Source organism: Seriola dumerili, unplaced genomic scaffold (assembly GCF_002260705.1).
Source record: "Seriola dumerili isolate Sdu_G_001 unplaced genomic scaffold, Sdu_1.0 BDQW01000035.1, whole genome shotgun sequence".
Taxonomy (NCBI): Eukaryota; Metazoa; Chordata; class Actinopteri; order Carangiformes; family Carangidae; genus Seriola; species Seriola dumerili.
The window spans coordinates 217,039-238,335 of NW_019174290.1; the positions used below are offsets into that span (position 1 = coordinate 217,039).

A 21,297-nucleotide genomic window follows, 5' to 3' on the forward strand; every position below is an offset into this window, starting at 1 on the left:
GGAAGGTGTAAGATTTATCAGGATGTAGCCACTCAAAAAAAAAAAAAAAAAAAAAAGAAGCAGCTAAAAATAAAGCCAGCATAATACTTTATTCACATGCACAAAAAACGTGGGTGGACTGACTTCTGTGATATGATTTGTATTTAGTCCAACAGCTGATGTTTGTGTTTTGTCCTGTTTAGTTTTGTGACTTTTCACGGGGAAAATGAATTACCTGAAGAAAATGACGTCGCAGTTACGTTGCCTCCGTGCTACACCTGGCTCTGCAATGACACACAAATAGAGACCATGATATCACACACCTGTGACTCGCAATGTCACACACACGCGCATGCACGCACGCACACACGCACACACACACACGCACACACACAGAGAGAGATACATGCACAGTACATCTCCTTCCTATCTGACATACTGGGAATTCCATGTTAAGGACTGAGAGCAAGCAACACTGTAAACCTGATACGCTTTCAAGTTGTCACACACACACACACACACACACACACACACACACACACACACACACACACACACACACACACACACACACAGTACATGTACACTGCGGTCATTATTGAGATGAGGGCTCGTACTTCATCCTGTCAGTGTGAGAGCAGTGTGTCCCCACAGACTGTCAGTCACCCTGTACGCTGCACACGTAGGTAAAAGGTCAATATTTAGCAGTGTATATACATGGCTATATGTGTGTGTGTGTGTGTGTGTGTGTAGTCCAGGAATAGCCACACAGGGATGCCTGCTTCCTCTGTCTTCCCTCTGCAGGGAGGAAGAATCTACCATGACCCCTGACTTCCATGGCGATCCATCCAACCGTGACCCCGAAATGAAACACTGAGCTTCCTGGAAAACAGTGCCTGTCTCCTCTGGAAATGTGAGCAGATCTGTCCTGTGGTCAGCGAACTTCTCAGGTCAGAACAAAACATATCTACGAGCCACAGAGCAGGACGAACCCTTTACAGACCAGCAAAGTACATATCGTTGCAACGTCTGCCCGATAAGAGACACGTTTCCCTTCCACTGTGTGTAGTTTGGCGCTCCAGACTGGGCTGTTTTCACATTCCTTTGCTAATTTAGCTCGAGACACTTGTCTTAATGTCACATATTTAAGATGTTATGGATAAAACATTCAAAAAAATAAATAAATCCTTTGAGCCTCACAAGCGTTTCTGGAAAGTCTAATGATACCATGTTGATATCTTATCCCGCCATCTCAGCGTGATGACCGTAATTTGCTTCCAACATCAGTCATGCCCTTTGCGATCCAAATGACTCCTGAGCGCAGATGTGAAACAAACATGATAAGATTCAACTTGTCCTGATTAGCATTCATACTGTACTGTAGATTCTGAAATTCTCAATGAAGCACGAGGGTTGTAACATGTCTTAAGTGTGCCTGTAGGGAATCTTTTATGACTTTCAAACCATATTTTTCAGTTTAATCTTTGGATTTATTTCTGTACGGCCGCCTGCTTGTGACTTTGAGTTTTGAAAAGACAAAAAGCATTTTCTTCTTGTCGAGTTCGCTCCTGCCTGAACAACTGAAGCAGTAAATGGTCATTGAGTGTGATTTTGAAAAGCAGCCGTGGAACTGTCCAAACTTTCTGGTCCTCTTTGTTTTGTTCTGTTTGCCAACCCGCACCCTTCAATCCACACAATAATCCGAGAAGATTACAACAAATGCTTAAAGGTTTTGCGGAAAACCATTTGCCCCAGCTCTGACTCATAACTTCACAAGCCGAGCTGAATTTGCTGATGATGTAATGCACTTTCTGCGTTTTGCATTAGAGGGAGAGAAACAGACAAAATGCATTTTCACAAATAGCATCCATTTGGAGTTCTTAATATTCCTCTTAATATTATAATCCAATAAAAAATGCTTTTGTTTTTGTTTGTTTATAGTGACCTCATTATATTTCTAAAAGGTGCAATCCTGAGTCAAATATAAATAGGAGGGTGGTCCCAATACTTAATATCACCATCTGCTATAAACAATGTCTTTAAATACACAGACTAACACAGTTAAATCATATGGATTAATGTTGTCTGATTAACTTCATCACTGTCTGTAAATTCTGTAGTAATCAAGTTTTTAACCTTGTTAACATGATGTTTTATAGAAAACATGTGATGAGTGAAATAATCAGTCAATAATCAGTCGACCTTGCAACTGCAGTGAACCAATGACAGTCTCATAAAAACAGATTCAGACAGACAGGGTTTCATATGTCACAAAAACTAAGGAACCAATCCTGTCGACTTGTGGGGACGAGGGGGGCGGGAAAAATAAACCCGAAACCTTGTCAGTACAGAGAGCCACAGTTTGCATTAGCACAACCGCTAACACAGTGTCAGCCAGTGGCAGTCACGAGCTAACAAAGAACGTAAACAAATAAGCGATGCTAACTACGCTAACCGTTCTGAAAGGTCTGCGAGTACGTCTGCCAGATTTCTCAACGAGGAAGTAAGTGTATTTCTGCTTACAGCCCCAGTTTTCCTTTTTTTTATGTGGGAAGACCATGTTAAACAAAATATTAAAAAATTGAAAAACTAAAGATGTCTGGAGGAATTTAAATATTATAATCACCTTAGAAAACACCTTATTTCCCCTGGGAAAAAGAAAAAAAGAAAACATTATGTTTGTTACATGACACATATGTTATTATAATGCACATAGGAATTAATAATTCGTGTCCTGGCTCCAAACTTCCCCTTTAAGAGCACCCATGGGCCCTGAAGTCTCCTTGCTCCTAATAAGGAGGTGGTAAGCCCTGCCTTCAAGATGAGAGGAACGAGGCCCCTGGAGCAAAGTTGAGGACCACAGTCAAGTTAGACACCTGAGCATTTAGACTTCCGGTCAGGAACTTTCAAAATAATACCTCATGACTACTGGAGTTGTCAATAGTGGCATTGCTGAAATTAAAATACTACACCAGAAATACTATTAAATATTAATATATAGTGGATAATTGAAAAGTTAAGTGCTCTTGTTGCCTTTACCACCAACAAGTTTCACCACATAAACTCATACATGCTTCTAATGGCAATCTTTAACCTGCAATTGCTGTATATGAATTTCACCTACTTTGCAGCACTTCTTTATTCCTATGAGCCATATATCCATCTTGTGAAATTATTTGTTATTATCATCATTGCTGATCTTTTGTCATACACATTCATTTCTCTGCCGGTGCTGTGGAGACCCACTTTCAGCGCCGAGATCGTGAATTTTCCATGAAAATCTCAATCTATTCATTTACTTTGAAAGCAAAATCGCCCGGTTTCCGGTATGCTTCGGCGTTTCTTAGTGTGACTTGATGCTTAAAACTTGAGGGAGGCCCTGTTTCTATTTGGAAAAGCTGCTCACCGCCCAAAACGCAACCAGAGAGGAGAAGCGCGAGGGGCGAGAAGAACATGATCCTGCGGCGCCGGTGAAAGGAGCAACACTGGAAGATTGAACAGAGACACGGAGAGGCAAAGTGTCAGGGAACCGCTATCGCAGAGAGAGACGCTTAGATTAGACAGATGCAATCTGCAGTCAAGTGAATCGCGCTGGGATGAGAATAATCTGACTTTTGCAGCGGAGCTGTCCAGAGAATTACGCACGAAGCGCTATTCCAAGGTGACCAACTTTTACGCACGGTGCTCTGGAGTTGTGGGTTTTTGCTTATGACCAGAATGTTGCATTCATTTTACATTTAACCCAGATTTTGGGAGCGGGAGCTCGTTATCTGATATTTTTGAAACTGGAGTCTTGACAGGAAAGTGGACGCATCGAGCACTTGTTAACGACTCATTTTTAGAAATCACACATTTGGAGACATTTTTTGGATTCACAGCGGGGGCTCACTGGGACTCACTCTTACGCTGCAGACTGATATATTGGGAATTGTGCTGCTGTAGCCTTCGTCAATCATAGCACCCTGCATTACGCACCTGTCCCACAGCACCCTACACGTCTCCGTTTGTGAGTTTTCAAAACAGCGGTATGGACAGAGTCAGACGTCTAGCCTGCGTGTGAGTCACCGTGAGCAAACATTTGGACAAGCGGCGCTTGCAGGCAGTGACACATTTTGGGGGATATTTAACAGCGCGTGCCTCGCACAAGCACACGACACCGGGACGAGGCTCGGTGCTGCCGGGGGATTGGACGCCGAGGTGCTAAATGCCCAGCCGGTCGCTTGCGGCTCCTCAGGCTGGGCGGCAACATGAGGTCCTGGGTCCTGCTGCTGCTGCTGGCTGCGCTCTCAGCGGCCCGTCTGCGGCTCGGCAGCGCTGAGGTAAGACCGGGATGTGCCGGTAAACACACCGCATGACCTCTAGTCGGTGAGGGGAAACTAACAGACATGGATTAAAAATGGACATAGTCGTACTTATTGACATGTCTATAAAGTCTTGATTTAAGGGTAAAACCATCAATGAGGTAGTAATTAATACAAATGTGGTGATGATTATAAGGCAACCAACCACCAAGACAGATAGTTAAATATCAGAAAAACATTATTATTCTTAAAGGAAACTTTGGTCCATTTTGATTTCATGACTCAAATATTTATGTCTCTGTCTAAACCATTTGGTAATAATAGCCTGGTTGTGCCTCCACTACAATACCTGGGTGAGCTGGAGGAAAGATGCCAGTGTGCCTCAGACACTAGTTTGGGCTCTTTACCATCTAAACGCTCTTGATGGGGGCGGTGCTGATGCTTCCTTCTCTGTACCTGGATCTTTTGCCAACCTGAAAATACCAAGTAGTCTGGAGGAAGCTCTGTGAAGATTGAATTTCAACGAAGATAATAGTTCATGTTCTGACTCAGATACTGTGTGTCACAAAGACGATGACAGTCATGAGAGGACGTGATATCTCGGCGGTTGAGAATTTCCTTCACTTATAAAGAGCGAGTGACATTCATGGTCCCCTGAGATGATTCTACAACCTGTGCGGTGTGAATGTTTTCTACAGTTTAAGTGCGAGGCAAAAAGAACAGTGCAGCGTTGTGCGTGTTTGACATCAGTGTGTGTAGCTCTCCCTCTGTGACTCTGCAGCTTGTGCTGTGTCTGCCTCTCTCTGCGCTTCCTTTTCATGTTTCATGGCTGTGAAGTGTTGCATGGAAGAGTCACAGTGTCACAAAGAGGGAGGGAGAGAGAGAGGAGGGAGGGAGGGAGGGGGGTGAGGCAGGGTCTTGGCTGGAGGCCCAACAGCAGGAGTTAACCTGTCGTACACAGCTGGAGCTAAAATCCACCCATCATCAGCCCAGCTGCTGTTTTCACTGTCACACCACAGCATCGAGGTCCTGTTGTCACTCCACCAATGAAATCATCTTTCTCTCTAACACAATCTTATCTCGTGTTTCCAGCAGACACCTGTTTCTTTAGCGAGCAGCCAGTGAACACAGACTCTCAGGAGGCCAAATACAGAAGAGAGAAAAGGCTGCACATCAATATCCGAGCTAAACGTCATTTGACGACAAAAACGTTGGTCCAAATGCACGGAGGTCTTACGCATTTGCTTTTGCTCTTTCTTTTCCACTCGAGCGCCTCGTCTTAATATAAATATATTTAAACAGTATTTACTGACTTCTTCTTATGAGATGGCAAACACACGTGTCTCCTATGTCCCTGTCGTTCACACTCTCATTTGGTCATGTCCCCGCTCTAACACTTGTGGGTCATGTGGATGAGCTGTCAGGTGACCTCTGTCAAACGTTGTTGTGTAGCAAGCATTTACAAAAACCCATATCGGGATTTTTGATGAAGCACCTTGGTGATCAAGTTTCATCTACTAAAACGACTTGGTTGTATTTAGTAAAATCTCTTATTGATAGTTGTTAGAAACCAAAGTGCACTGTTGGTAGGAGCCAGGACGTGAAGTGTGGTCTCCGGTGTCTCACACTCAGCAGGCTACACCCGACTATCCACCTACGTCTGAGCGCACGAGCTGTGGCTCAGGAGGTAGAGCGGGTTGTCTGCTAATCAGAAGGTCGGTGGGTCAAACCCTTCTCCGGTCCACATGTCTAAGTGTCCTTGGGCAAGATACTGAACCCAAAATGATTGCCCTTGATGGGTGTGATGTATGTACGGGTGAATGTGGCAAGCTATTTACTAACGTTTTTGTATTGAGGATAGTCTAAGCATCCTACGTAGTTAGCATCTATGTTCTCAGCTCTGTTGTCCCTTGAAGGTGATGCCGGTGTGGAGAGGGCAGAACTCAACCTGCGTTTTTGGAGAGGTCTCGTCTTTTGGACATTTTAACTTTGTCATACGCTTGTTTCTCGTCGCGTCTCTTCGTCGAACGCACAACATCCTGAAACTGTTGGAACCGATGAACGAAGCACTTCTCGACATTCATAAAAAAATTACAATTCACACAGTGGAAACAGGATGGTAAAAACACTTCACCCTGCCCTGTGAGCTGCAGCCAAAGAGGGCCGGCACCTTGCACAGGGGGCGCTTTGGTCACTGAGCTGAAACTGGCTGATATTGGTGATCCTGTGAACTATTAGCACCCTCGACGTCTCGTGCGTGTTACGATCAGCTGCAGCTTAAGGTAGCACTGTGGAGGTCTGACACGTTTTTATACTTAAACAAACACTGACCTGACATGTGACCTGTGAGGGAGACAGCGTCAGGTCGATGTGTGAGTCCGGCTGAGACTCTGTGACACGCTAATCCTCATCTTGTCACAACGTTCAGTCCAGTGATGGGAAAAATGGAGACATCTTTGACGTCTTAGTTCTGCCGCATCTGTCTTCGGAAAAGACTTCACATGCACAGAAACACACACACACACACACACACACACACAGACACACACACATTATTCAGCAATGTCACTACAGGTTCACTAAGGATGATCCAGAAAATATTATCATAATTTAAGAGGGAAAGATCATTTTCTTTTTACTGTGCAGCTGCTGCGAGTCTGTGAGTAATCCAGTCAAAACTTAACGCTTATACAATATGGTGTTAAACACAGAATGCACTAGGATGAATGCACACACACTCACACACACACTGAGAGTTGTTACGGTTCATTTTTAAATCCATTTAAAACAGAACTGGAGCCAAAAACACAAAAGCATTCACACATGAGGTCAGACCTCAACTCTTTCATCATCTGCTGTTCAAATCACTATTGTTACAACTACACACGCTCACAATGACCCACCCCGCACATGGATTTTGAACAGGTTGTTGTCAGACTATTGTCTCTCCGGGCGAGCTGGGACGATTTGCTGCTGCCCGGCTTGATCCATTTTACATAAGAACAACAACTAATCTGCCGGGGATTTCACGGACTTTGTGTGCCGTGTAGCAGTGTGTGTATTTGTGTGTGTGTGTGTGTGCGCACATCTGGGTGCATGGGCGAGTGGTAGCTGCATTATGTGTTAGTGGACATATGTGCATGTGTTTTGGTGTGTGTACAGCACGGGGGTTATGCCTCTGTGCGTGCATGTGTCAGATAGAAAAGCGCAGTGGCTCATAAGATTATTTGTTTGTAAGCTCTGTGCGCTGCAGCATTAGAGGGAAAATCTAGTCACAGAGTCCAGTGGATAGTTTGAAATAATAGGGATAGTAATGAGGATTGAAGATAACTTCTATTAGATAAAATGGTTAGAAATATAGAAATAAAGAATATTTAAAGGTCCCATATTTTACACTTTTCCAATGTTTCATTTGAAGTTTTAAGAATATATATTTGTGGTTTTAAGAACCAAAAACCATCTCATTGCAGTTTTACATTTCCTATCTCAGGCTTTTTTTGGAGCTCTAAAAACAACAGATCGATGAGCTAATCAGAAGAGAGGAGGATCTGATCCCCTCTTCTGATTGGCTGAATGTTTTCTGAGTGATCAGATAAATATATAGCAGATTTCAGGTAAAACCCTCAGAGAGACCAAATCCTGCAAGGTTGGATGGTGTATCCAGGTGGGCGGGGCTTGGGGCATGGCTGAGAGCAGTGACTGCTTTGTTGTGACATCACAAAGTTACAGAAGTCCTGACGGCTGGTTTTAAGGCTCAGTTTCTGAATACTGACTGTGTGCATGTCTCTGTGGACTGAGCGCTTTGATACTTTCACAGTATTAGTACAGAAACTAGACCTGATCTATAATCAAAAAACACACGGACATTTACCTTTAAGAAACACATGGACATTTACCTTTATACGATATGGGACCATTGAAATGGCCGATTTTAAAATTATTGCTGGAATCAATAACAAAAGATGTGGCGGCCTCACAGTAAAAGCCCTCAAGCGATGCCTCCTTGCCTTCAGTCAGACTCCCAGTCGCTGGAGGGCTTTTACTTTGAAGGCAGCTGCAGGCATGAAGCTAATTGTATCAGTTAGCCTGGAATGCTAACTATTCACTCAAAATGGCTGGTGTTCATTTACCTTTTTTGATATGGAATCAGTTTGAAGGTTTCGACAGGACGAAGAGGCCGGGTCTTATAGCACAGCCGTGTGTGTTGTTTTGTAGAGGGCCGCAACTAACAGTTACTTTCAGTGTCAGTTAATCAGCTCAATACATTTCATATTCATTGATCAATCATTTGGTTTCTAAAATGTCAGAAAATAGTCAAAAAATGTGACTGCAGTGTTTGTTCTATTTTCAAAATAAGGTCAATTGATCCGTTATTTCAAGTCTAGAGTCGTGTCTATTGAGGAAATTCATCTTGCTGTTATGTACCTGTGCAGAATTGAGCCGGCAGACGTGCCTACTGCCTTGCTCAAAGACACAGCTCCTCTTCCTTCACCTCTTTTCATTTCTCCTCTACCCTCCTTTCAGCTCCTGTCCTCTTCCTCTGTCGTCTTTCCATCCATCATCTGAACCCTCATCTCTGCTGCTGTCTGTGCATGTGTGTGTGTGTGTGTGTGTCTGAGACAGTGAGTGCCCATGCACCGAGCTCTGTGAGTATCAAGTTTATGCGACAGTATTTTGGCCATCTGCCATATCTCTGATAAAAGAAGGCATGTGTTGTGACAGCGTGGTGTGATTGTGAGTCACACACTCTTGTTCTGTGTTTTTGTGTGTGTTTACTTTTTCTCACGGAGTCTGCGCCTCTGTTTGATTGCATGTTTGTGTGTGTGTGTGTGTGTGTGTGTGTGTGTGTGTGTGTGTGTGTGTGTGTGTGTGTGTGTGCGCACTCAGCTGGCCCCATAATTACATTCCATTACACTTCACCTTTCTCCTCAAACATTCCATACAATCTCTTTGCCTTCCAGGCTTTCTCCAAGGCCCCATGCAGTGTGTGTGTGTGTGTGTGTGTGTGTGTGTGTATGACCTGCTTGTAGATCATGACATCCTATCAGACAGTCTTCTCAACCCAACAGCTTAGCTACACATGACAAACGACCAAACCTTCCATAACAGCGTTGAGCAGAAAAGGTGTTTACAGGCTTTTCAGAGACTAAAAACAACAACAACAACAACTGAGGCCTATTTTTGTGTCTTTGCATGTGTGTTACACAGCAAATAAGGAACTTGGTGACAGATTTGTTCTGGTTAATTTAGCTGTTCTGCTCAAACCACTATTATTAGCTTGTTGTACAATTCTTATATTTTAACCAGCGGTTTGTTGTTTGTCCATGTGAGGAACTATTTCCTCTGTGTTCCACTCTCTAATTTGTGTGTGTGTGTGTGTGTGTGTGTGTGTGTGTGTGTGTGCAATTTGCACTGGGACTGTAATGATAGCTTGTTGCCGAGTGAAAACTGCCTCTGTGTGTGTGTGAGAGAGAGAATAAGTGTGTGAGCCTCTCTGGACAAATTGGGCTGACAGTTAAGTGGTTAAGCATCTGTATGTGAACTGGAAAAGAGGGGGCGAGCGTGTTTGTGTGTGTGTGTGTGTGTGTGTGTGTGTGTGTGTGTGTGTGTGTGTGTGTGTGTGTTTGCTTAACTAGGTCAGCCAATGGCTTGTGAAAGTCATCCAGGTGTCCTGAGCCACTGCCGCCCACAAAGCAGACAGAGACAGAAAGACAGAAGAGTGAAGAGAGAGATAGAAAATTAACATAAAAGAGGGACATAAAATGATGAAACGATGAGATTCAGTAATTAAATAAAAAGGTTCGATCTCTAGCTGGTGATCTTTTGTAGGAAAAAAATCCAAAAATATGAACAAAAATAGAATAATAATCTTAAAAATATACATTTTTTCCCATTTTCATCCACTGAAGACTTCATGCCCTGGACTGTCAGGCAGAAGTGGGCAATTGTCTTTCGCAGTAAATGTAACTGTATAACGCAATTACTGCCTTAAAGGAGCTATTTGCAAGTTTTGTTATCGCTACATAACGAACGTTAGCATTAACATCCTTTCACTTATCAGTCTAAGACAAACATTGCGAGGTCAGCGTCAAACTTCATTCCTTCACTCGACAGCAGCTGTCTCCAGAGGTGGGAAGCAACGTCAATGTTAACTCTTGTCTCTATCACGTCTTTTCTTCTACTGAAGTTAGCATGCTAGCTAGCTAGCCCCGGCCCGTCTCGTCACTTTCCGATAGCGAGTCGCTGTAGCCTCTTCCCTGACGGCATAGCGCTGCTCTGTGGACGTGTTATTACCTCTTGTCTTGTAAACGCAGCGATGGCTGAAGCTCTTGTCCTGTGACCATCACCACCGCCCGCTCCTGGCAAGAATCCACGTTCGGCTGCAGAGAAATCTTTACACATAGCTCCTTTAAAGCAAACTCAACCTAATACAACCACAGATGTTACAGGAATAGCTGCCTGTCTATAACAGTTTGGCACTTTACATAATATCATATTATATGGTCACATCACCTGACCCCACTGTGTGATATTCTTGATACTTGTCTCTTGGAAACTGTCCTCTAAACACTTAAAGATGTTGCCTATTTAAAAAAAAAAAAAAAAAAAAAAAACCCTCATAAAACCTTAAACCGGTTGCTACGCTGAGGTGAGGTTAACGATCAGTACAACTCTGGATAAACAGTAACTACATTTAGTCTCATCACATCAGGAACGAGTGCTGTAGGAACCTGTTTAAATATTAGAAGATGGGGTTAAAGTTAGAAGCGTTACTGTTCTGTTTGGGTTAATATTAGCGTTTTTTTTCGTTGTTGAATAAGGTTAAAAGTTTTATGTTCAACGAAACGAATCACAAACAGGTAGCAGAAAGACTTTACCGAAAGCGGAAAGTGTACAGACTCTTGATGCTACTGATAGTTTTTAATGGAAAACCATGTCACTTTATCATGTCAGTTTTTTATTTTAAGCTATACATCAGACTTTATCAGTAAAATGGGAATCAGTGGGAGCATCCGCATTTGCATTTACGAGTAAAGTTCATAAAACATCAGTACAGGTGCGAGTCCTTACAAATATAACTTATAATATACAAGACATTTCTAACAGCAGGGAAATTATTCTGCATTTAAATGTATAAATCTATCTGACTCTCTGTGTTTGTGAGTCGGGAGATTAAGATGAACTGATCTTTGGGGAGCGAGCGCAGCCTCCATCCTTAGAGGAGCGACATGTTTACTCGTAAGATACTGTAAACATGTTATATATCTATAGTCATTAATTTTGTATCATGATGGAAGCCTTTACTTCTACTCTCAACTCGCATTTCAGAGAGTTCACCAAAATATTTTCCTCTTATATTCTTAACACTCCTTAATTTGTTTTGGCATCTTCCTGGCATGTGACTCCATCAAATGTTGCTCCAACTGCGCTGAGATAGTATCACCTTACAGCCAAGCAAAGCAAAATGTGACACAGAACACTGAGTAATCTGCCTTTGATCTCCATAAAGAAACCGCAGGAGTTCAGCCAGACTGAATCCATAATGAAGTCCTGCAACGGCATACATTAAAAGTTCATTAAATATCACATTCCTTCTCTTCTCTCAGGTGACACATAAATTACTTACACAACTCTGTTAAATTAAAGTATATTTCACAAAGTTTTGTGTTCTATAACATGCAGATGTTTTCTTTTTCTTTTTTTTTTAAAGTAAGAACTGAATTGAACACAAAACATTGGTCTTTTTCTTGATGCTTTGGATAAGATGAAGTGAAAGAACAAATATGGGCGAGATACATAGAAAGTGAGAAAGTAAAAGGGAGAAAGAGAGAGAGTGCGACAGGGAGCGAGAGGCTAATTTCCTGTTTTACACCGGGAGCAACTGCGGTGTTTGTGGGTAAACAGACAGGGAGAGTGACAACAGCAGCAACAAACACCAATCACAACCATCATTTCCTCTGCAGGAAGAAGTGAAACTGGAGCAAGAGTTGACTGGAGATGGAGGACTGAGATATTTACACATCAGCTCTCTCTCTCTCTCTCTCTGTATGTCACTGTCTGTTTGTTTCCTCTGCTGTTGTTCCATTTCGGTTGAATCCTAATAACTTTTTGGCACCACAATAAAAAAAAAAAAGTAGGTGACGATACAAATTATCAAAAGGCACAAGAAGCCCATGTGTTGTTTTGTATACGTGTGGTAGGATGTTGTGCGCTTTACTGCTTTCTTCCCCCCATGAATTCATTCTTTCCCCTGCAAAGAGGCCACTTCCAGCCTCTATGTGGAATAATAATAAATAATAATGTCACAGTTCAGGGCCGGGCGCCTCTAAAGGACGCAGTCCACAAAGGATAAATCCTTCAGGGGACTTGAAGCCTTTAATGAACCTGCACCACCTCCAAAAAGATGTCTATAATAAAGCTTCACCAAGTCTTTTTCTTTTGTGTTTTCTGGGTTTTTTGTAACTGATATTTAAATGCAAATACCTGCTAAACACTACTTGATCACATGATATGTTTCTGACTTCATAAGTCAGCTGCAATCACCTGAATGCCCCATTTTTACAACTGATGATTGTGCATAAGGATTATGGGATATTGAGGGCTTCAGATACACTGGTTGTGTCATCTGAAGTCGGGCAAATCTAGGCTGCGTTCCTCAGCTAAGAACCAGAACTGGGACATATCTGCGGATTTACAAATGTTTACTGTAATTCAATCCAAAGCAGAGTTGATATTCCTGGCAAAAACTGTGTTTCCAAAGTGCGTAACAAGAGTTATAAGAGTCTGTGTCTGTCTCCACAGAGCGACCCTCTCCCTCCGTCGCTGGTCGACCTGGTGAGGAACTCTCCCATCTCCTCTGTGGACGACCTGAAGCTGCTGCTGCAGCAGGAGACCAATGCAATAGGTACTAATGATCACCACGCACACACACACACACACACTAATAACACAGACGTGGAGGAGGTGAATGTGTGTGTGTGTCTACAGACGCCTGAGGAGATAGGAATGCAGTAAGAGAGAGTATCAGCATACATGCCAAGCACCATGTTAAGGCAATATTTACCCGAGACAGCCGCAAGACTGATGAAGCAGCTTGATCCGTGTGTGTGTGTGTGTGTGTGTGTGTGTGAGAGTGAGTGAGTGAGAGAGAGAGAGAGAGAGAGAGAGAGAGAGAGAGAAAGACAGAGAGTAGCTGTGACCTTGGTGTGGGTCGGACAAACTGAGACAGAGACAGAGAGAGAAACTTCCAGCACAAGGTCACAGCATTGTTCTCCTGCTCTGGATTCCTCTCCACGTTCTGAAATATGGATGTGTTTGTTTGTGTGACAGAAAGAGACCCCCCCCCCCTCTATGCCCCCCCCAAAAAACAGAGTCTAAACAAACTCATGCACGCAGTCAGACACTCGCTCATGCAGCTCGGCGGGTGATTAAAAAATTCATTATGATCTTATCCTTCTGAGAAACCAAGTCACACATACATATATTAATAGATGGTCCTTTGATCATTTCATAATGCATAAATAACATGGTGACATAACAGCGACCAGAGAGAGGAACCAACACAGGCACAAGGAAGTGACTCAAAGTCTATGTTTTTATATGGAATAATTTTGAAACTGCCCTGAGAGTTTGGGAGTTTTAGCAAGTTTCTCAATGACCGAGTTCAGTTGTTGTTGCCATCATGTTTTTCTACAAGTTCAAGTTCTGTCTGTGATCAGATGTTGTTGCTTGTCTTTTTAAGTTTTGTGTTTTTAGCCACAGTAACGTGAGTAAGTCCACCACTTTTTTAGACTGAAACGTCTCAAAAAAAATTTGATGGATTGCCATGAGCTTTGTTACAGATATTTTAAAGACTTTTCACTCAGCAACCATCAGACTCAGCAGTGATTTGTAGCAATTAGCAAGTGTTAGCATGCCAACACACTCAATTAAGATGGTGGAGCATGATAAACATTACACCTGCTTAGTATAAATACATTAGCATTGTGAGCCTGTTAGCATGTTGGTGTTAGCTATAAATGCTGATAAAGAGATGACCATTTCATCTTTAAGCACTAGTTTGAAAAAAGACAAGATTTTAAGTTACAGCTTCATCAGAATCGGCAGAACCAGTAGGACGATTCTGATTGGTCGGCTGGTTTTTACAGAATTAAACATATCATGTGTTGATACATGAAAGAGGAAGGACGGGATCAGTCTTACAAAACATTTGGATACAGAAAAATGCACAGATAAAATTAGAAAAGCAGCTTCTGAGAACAATAAGAAACTGTTCTCTTTCTGTATCAGGCAGTTAATTAGAGGCAACTAAATAACATCTTGTGCATCTGTGTATCACACATGCACACACACGCACGCATGCACGCACGCACACGCACACACACAGAGTGACCAAAAGCAACCTACACCAGGCATATAATTAGGACTAAGGGGCAACACTATGAAATGACGACATGTGCAAAAACACACACACACACACTCACAGATCTGCACAAGAGTTATATTTAACAACTCATATCTCTCCTCAACAGTATTCTTGACATCAACAAGACAAATTGCAGTAGAAAATAGCCTAATTGTTTTAGCGAGAGGAGAAAAAAATGGCTTCCTTTGTGCAGTGAACAATGAGCTTGGCTAAAAACTGCCCCAAAAGCCTCGTGTTTTATAAGTTTCCGTCGTCGCTTGTAAAAGTGTCAGTTCAATGTTGCCCAGTTTTAAGATAAAAGCAGGAAAATATGTAATTATCTCTAATTCTGTTTTTGTCTCCCTTTATCTCTCTCCTTCCCAATCTCCCCTCCTCCCCCATCTCTTTCTGTAGATGAGGAAGAAGATGAGCATGATATTCTCACAAACCACACCCATGGCCGATACACTAGAAGTCTTGGTATGTTTCCACATCTATTTGCGTCCCTTCCGGTCTATTTATGTCTTTTTCAATCAGTCTGTTTCTTCCATCTGTGTCTTATCACTTTGCTATGCCCTTCCTGCCAATAATCCAATCTTACTCTCTCCTCTCTCCCTCTCCTCCTCCAACAGTGGAGGCGCAGCCGGCCCAGCAGGCGGCCTGTAAAGTTCGGACGGAGGTGATGGAGGTGACGAGGTCCATGCTGGACCGCCGCAACGCCAACTTCATGCTGTGGCCGCCCTGCGTGGAGGTGCAGAGGTGTTCGGGCTGCTGCAACACGAGGCTCCTGCAGTGCGTCCCCACCGTCACCTCCAGCAGATACCTGCAGGTACGCAGCACACACAGCTGCCATGGAAACATGAGCTCATGATTTCAAATAGGTACAGTAACTATGGAGAAGTTCATCACCATGACACTGAGTGCTTTTGCCAAATAAATAGATAAAATATTACTGTATGTTGACTTTCACTAGAATATCACATGATCATTTTATTTAATCACTTTACAGAGTTCTTCTTTCCAAATTAAAGGATTAGTTGTTTTTTAATACACTGATTTGTTTTCTTGCCAAGAGAGCACTCTCACATCACTGCAGCCAGCAGCCAATTAGCTTAGCTTAGCATGAAGACTGCAAACGGGGCTCCCGTCCAAGAGTATAATTCAAATCCACCTGACAGCACCTCTAACGCTGCCTGATTAACCCCTGATATGTCATGTGTTACTGCTCCTGGCCTGTACTCTTCGTTATACGAATTAAAATAAACAAGATATAAAGTATTGATTATTGAGCTTCTGAGGGTCCGGTAGGTGAAGTTTGTTTCCACTGGTCGGAGTCAGAGCCAGGCTTGCCGTTTCCCCTCGTTGCCAGTCTTTATGCGACATATCAATAAACTTACTGCACAAAGAGACAACTGTCCCAATCTTCTCATCTAAATATAAAGAAAGAAAATATATTCCTTTATTGATTACAAGCAAATTATGAATAAAAATAAAGTATATTAATAGAAGACAAATGTTTTTATTATTATAGGCTAATCGCAATAGTACAGACATTTTTCCCGCCAGGTCAAACCAACACGATGCCTCAGGAAGCTCTGTGCTGATGGTGTCGTTTTATTTCTTCAGGTGATGATATATACACCGTGGTAGACGTTACAAGTTAACCTGCAGGATCTGATTTTATACCCGATATAACTTTGAGAACAGGAACATCTACATAATTAGAAAATTACATGGTAAAGGCAGAAAGGCTTTGGCAGAGAGCCGCCACATTTCAGGGAATTATCAGCTTGTCTGGAAATGTCGGCAACCAATCAGATGTCTTCGCTACTTGTTTCAAGACACGCCTCGCTGCACATGCACGGCTATATGTTCAGTCAAGTGAAAGGAAACAGTCAGAAAGATTGGCTGCAGTTCTGTTTGAGTGGTTTGTTGTTGGATTTGTCTGGACCTCAAACCTCAATAATGATTTATACTGTGTGTGTGCCAACGTGTGTTCCTCTCCACTTCTTCTCCAGGTGATAAAGATCCAGTACATCAACAGGAAAGCCCGCTACGACAAAGCCATCATCTCAGTGGAAGATCACGTCAGCTGCAGGTGCCAAGCCGCCACGTCTTCCTCGTCCTCTTCATCTTCTTCCTCCCCATCACTTCCCATCACGCACTCTTCCATTCAGAGCAACCCCAACCCCCCTGCACCTCCGCCACAGCAGCCTCCCCCATCCTCCCACCATCCCCTGCCCCTTCCCCGATCCGTTCACCCAGCCCCGCCCAAGACTCACGCCTCCAAGGCCGACCTCCATCGCCACGATGACCTGAAGCACAACCAGCAGCACTACAGTCCTGAGGAGCGTGAGCCGGTGGCAAGGCAGTGGCAGCAGGGCAGCTACACCCAGCTGGTGCACTGGACACAGCCCAGGGTGCACCAGCCGATCATCGGGGTGCTCGGGTCCGTCAGCAGCAGGCCGTCGGAGGCAAGGGCGGAGCACAGTGTCATGGGAAGTACGCAGCAGGTCGGGCACGGGAGCGGGTATGACGGGAGCAGGGAGGAAGGCAGCGTGCACGTAGCGCACAGTGGCGGTGAAGCGCATCATCCCGATCACACACAGAGGCAGCAGCAGGTGCTGCAGCATCAGCAGAGACAGCAGTATCAGCAGCAATATCATCACCAGCCGCATTATCCACAGCAGTTCAACCACGGAGGGGTGGAGGACCAAGAGCTGGGGGCGCAGTATCGACTCAACGCCCCCCAGTCGGACGGCGCCTCCCCACCCGTCAGCCCAACCCAGCCATCCATATTAGAACAAAACCCCACCCCTCCTCTAACCACCAACCAGAAAGACTCAGTGACCAGCCAAAAGAATACAGAGGTCACAAGTCACAAACAGACTGAGGCTGAAACAGTCAGTCAGAAAGAAGGGAACGAGAGGGAGGACAGTGGGTCAGCCAGTAGCGGGGACTTGGCTGGTGCGAAGCTGGCCAATCAGGGGAAGGAAAAAGACTCTAATGTGACCAGAGGAGATGGTCATTTGACAGAGGAGGAGAGGAGGCAGAAACTACTGGAGATGGTACAGAGGGAACCGGATAGACAGACTCCTCTTCATCCTCATCATCCACAGCAAAGACCAAAGCCCACCGCATTTAAAACAGGTACTGCTCAGCTGCGTGAGAATGTGTGTGTGTGTGTGTCAGAGTAGCCTGTTGGAGTGGGTTTGTGATTAAAAACAGGCCAAGTTGGTTTTTAAAATACAAATAAAATGTTGCGGCACACAGGAGAGCAGAGCCGCAGGCTGCACCTCCACACCCTGCTCATCCCATGAGCAAATACAAGTAATTGATTGGCAGGTCACTGAAATCACAGACATACACTTGCAGCTACATCTAACTTATTATGGTTTCATAATGCAGTTAAAAGGTTTGTTTGCATCAGTCACATATTTCTGTAAAACTCTTATGACATATTTATGGTAATAATAAACACAAGTATAGTTGTAATTCATAAGGTGAAAAGATTAAAATTGGGCCTGTGTTTATTCAGGAGACATGCACTGAGTGATTTTGCAGACGCACGTCTTTGCACAGCTCTCTACTGTTGCTTCAAGCCAAAAGGAGTCGTTTGGAAAAAATTTGGAAAATGCAGGATACACCGATAAAGGCTGGAGGACTTATTATTACAATTGCAGCCCTTGTCAAATGTGGTGCAGGACAGATTTATGGGGCAGGGGTAACCACCATTACTACTACTATACTCCAGTAGTTGCCTCTGCGGTAGGAGTGTTTTGTAATTTTAGCACTGAATGGATGAGAGAATCAGTGTGAGAGTTTCCCCGAGCCGGAAGCAGCTCACTGTAGATGTATGACTAAACACCGCGGCCACATGTGTCCTGCTATTCTTCCTCAACCCCCTGAGAGCTCTGCAGTCAGAGAGCTGCACTTCCCACCGCTTCGCGTTTGACTCAAACCTGCAGGCAGTCACAGGCTTTGTTGTGCAGGCTTCAAGGTTATCAGGTGCCCTTCGGAGTGCAGTTAGAGCCACTACAGGAGCTCCACGCCCTGTGTTTATTCTTCACTGGTGCTGCACGCTGCTACTGAAACCAAGATGAAACTGTTGTTGCTGTTATTCATCTCTCACTTGGTTTCCTTTTTTTCTTTTATTTGTTCATATTATGTTATGCTTTTTTCTACGAGTTACTTTTTTGTCTCTTCTTCTCTGTGTTTGTTCTTGGTTGATGGTCTGCCAGTGACAGTGATGAGTCTGCACTTTACTGATTTGGTACCAAAGTTGGTTGACAAAGAAACACCAGCATTACTTGTTTTAGCTATTGTTTTTTTTTTATATCAGATTGCAATGTATGTATTTTTAAGAAAGATGTGAGCTGTGTTGAAAGAGACAAAACAGTCCATGACTTGCTTTACTTTTGTATTTACTGTGTTTCCTTTTTGTTTTTATCTCTGCCAGCCCTCTATACCGTGGCTCCCATCTCCGCCTCTGCACGTCAGGCCCCGTTCCGTCCGGCCTCGCCTCGGCGCAGGAGGAAACACCGCAAACGCATCAGCAAAGCAGCCATCAGAGCCATGATCATGTAGAGCTGCAGGTAAATAGGAAAAAGCAACATCATTCATTCTTGCGAGAGTATTTTTGATGCTTTGAATCCCAATCAGCTGCAGGGATGTTGCGCTGTAGCTGAGCTTGATCTCTGGTCTCCCTGAAGGGCAGGAAATGATAAATGACAATATATATTTCCTCTTGCTGTCAAACTGTGATGCCAAGGAAAAGCAATATGGGAATCTGTGAATATTTACGGTGCAGATTCATTTTTTTTGTGGCATAATTTCCCGCTGCTTCAGCTCTTCACTCAAAAGATCGAAAAGGAAGACACGATACAAAGACAAGAAATTCAAAACAACACATTTATCTTATGAAATCTTTTTTCCTCTTACAGGTAATGGTAAAGCAAAACCAAAAGCTTTTGGCCAGACACGTTGCTCCAAAGGCACACAGAGGAGGAGGACGAGGAGCATGGGATTCTTGAATGTGGGACAGCTGACTCAGTGGACGGACGCTGAGGAACCAACGGAGGTGACGGACACTGCTGCTGTTTTTCGATGGACAGCGTCAGAGAAAGTTACCTTTCCTGCTCCAGAGCTGCCGCAGAGCGTCCAGCTTCGTGGATTTGACAGAAGTGCAATCTTATGAACTCCTTGGACTGGAAGATATTTGTCACACTAAACACTGGATTTCATTCGTGTGAACCCTAAATCCCATTAACGTGGATCTATGGAAACTCATCAGATGCCTAAAGCTAGACTGGCGGTCTGTTCTTGCAGTTGGCAGCCATTGATTGGCTGCTTGTACACTTTGGACGTCCAGCTCAACTACTGATTGGTGAACCTGACTATGACTTGGACTAAGAATGAAGTCATTATTTGGGGTTGAATGTGGAGCTCAAGTTGAAACTGGAGACGTGGAGAACTGGATTTCTACACTGGGACGATAACTGGAAACTGGAGTGCGCAGCTCAGGCCTCAATGCCAAACATTACTGTTATCTTACAATGTCTGAATCTAACTTTATCTAACACTGGAGTAGCCATACACTGATCATACCACACTGACTTTAGAGAAGTGCTCTGCCGTGTACTGTAGCTTGATGTACTGGAAAATATCGATAACCTGCTCATTTTGTACTACTGCCAGATCAAAATGGAATAACAACCAAATGCCTGCCTAGATAACATGCTATGAATATCCACATTAAAGCAAGTCTTAAAGACCTGGCTTCTAGAGATTGCTGTGAGCCAGTTATTAGCCAACACTGTATGTATAAATGCTTTTAGAAAATGATATCTGGGGGAAAAAGAAAAACTATTTCTTAACTTATTTAAAAAAAAAAAAAAGGAGGATATGAAATCCTCCCACTCTCAAGTGTAATTATTGTTGCAAACATTTCAGATTATTATTATTGGTTGTACAACTGTTACTGTTATGAATGTTATTTTTAATATAAAATAAAAATGTTCAACAAATATACAGTTCATTTATAGTCGTCCTTTTGGTTCAGTTTTTATTTCCCTGATTTTATGTGTTTGAGTGTGCACACAGTACATGTGTGTATCTGTGTGATTATGTGTTAAGTGGACATGTACTTGCATGCATATGAGTGCATGTGCATGCGCGCACATATCCATTTAACACTAAAGTGTGTGTTTAGCTGTGCACACGCACTCTTACACTCTGCTAATGTTTGCCCTATGACAGAACGTCCTGCAGCTCTGACACGCAAAGCAAGGTAGGGGTCAGCAGAAATGTCCGGTTGCTATAGCAACTCCCAGACGGACACGTCAACAGAGGAGTATCGTATGGTGAAAGAGAGACGAGGGTGGCGAGGGAGGGAGGGGGCGGGTGTCAGACCAGGAATGGACAGAAGATGAACGACAGAGTGGGAGAGGGAGAAAGAGGGAGACGGCCCAGTTCAGGGGTGGAGAGGGATGAAACATCACAGCAGAGTGAGAAGAAGAGAAAGGCAGCAGAGAATAAATAGTAATAATTAAATAGTAATAATAATAAAATGGCAAAAAGATTAAAAAAAGAAATTGGGGCATAAAAACTAAA

The 21,297-nt window shown here is 43.5% G+C and overlaps 1 protein-coding gene across 1 annotated transcript; it reads left to right on the plus strand.

Annotated features, from left to right (window-relative positions):
• Positions 1–3,395: 3,395 nt before the first annotated feature.
• Positions 3,396–20,654, plus strand: LOC111216519. Its single transcript, XM_022738046.1, has 7 exons — positions 3,396–4,298; positions 13,083–13,185; positions 15,100–15,165; positions 15,318–15,514; positions 16,704–17,835; positions 19,145–19,280; positions 19,629–20,654. Exons 1-6 carry the CDS (start codon positions 4,227–4,229, stop codon positions 19,270–19,272), a joined length of 1,698 nt encoding a protein of 565 aa, XP_022593767.1. The 5' UTR covers positions 3,396–4,226; the 3' UTR covers positions 19,273–19,280; positions 19,629–20,654.
• Positions 20,655–21,297: the final 643 nt, after the last annotated feature.

What these genes read in the sequence shown, in the direction of transcription:
- LOC111216519 (XM_022738046.1), top strand. Translation starts at nt 4,227, where the DNA reads ATGAGGTCCTGGGTCCTGCTGCTGCTGCTGGCTGCGCTCTCAGCGGCC. An exon ending in TGCGGCTCGGCAGCGCTGAG is followed by an intron (nt 4,299 to 13,082) that starts GTAAGACCGGGA and finishes CTGTCTCCACAG; the next exon opens with AGCGACCCTCTCCCTCCGTC. An exon ending in GCCCACCGCATTTAAAACAG is followed by an intron (nt 17,836 to 19,144) that starts GTACTGCTCAGC and finishes TATCTCTGCCAG; the next exon opens with CCCTCTATACCGTGGCTCCC.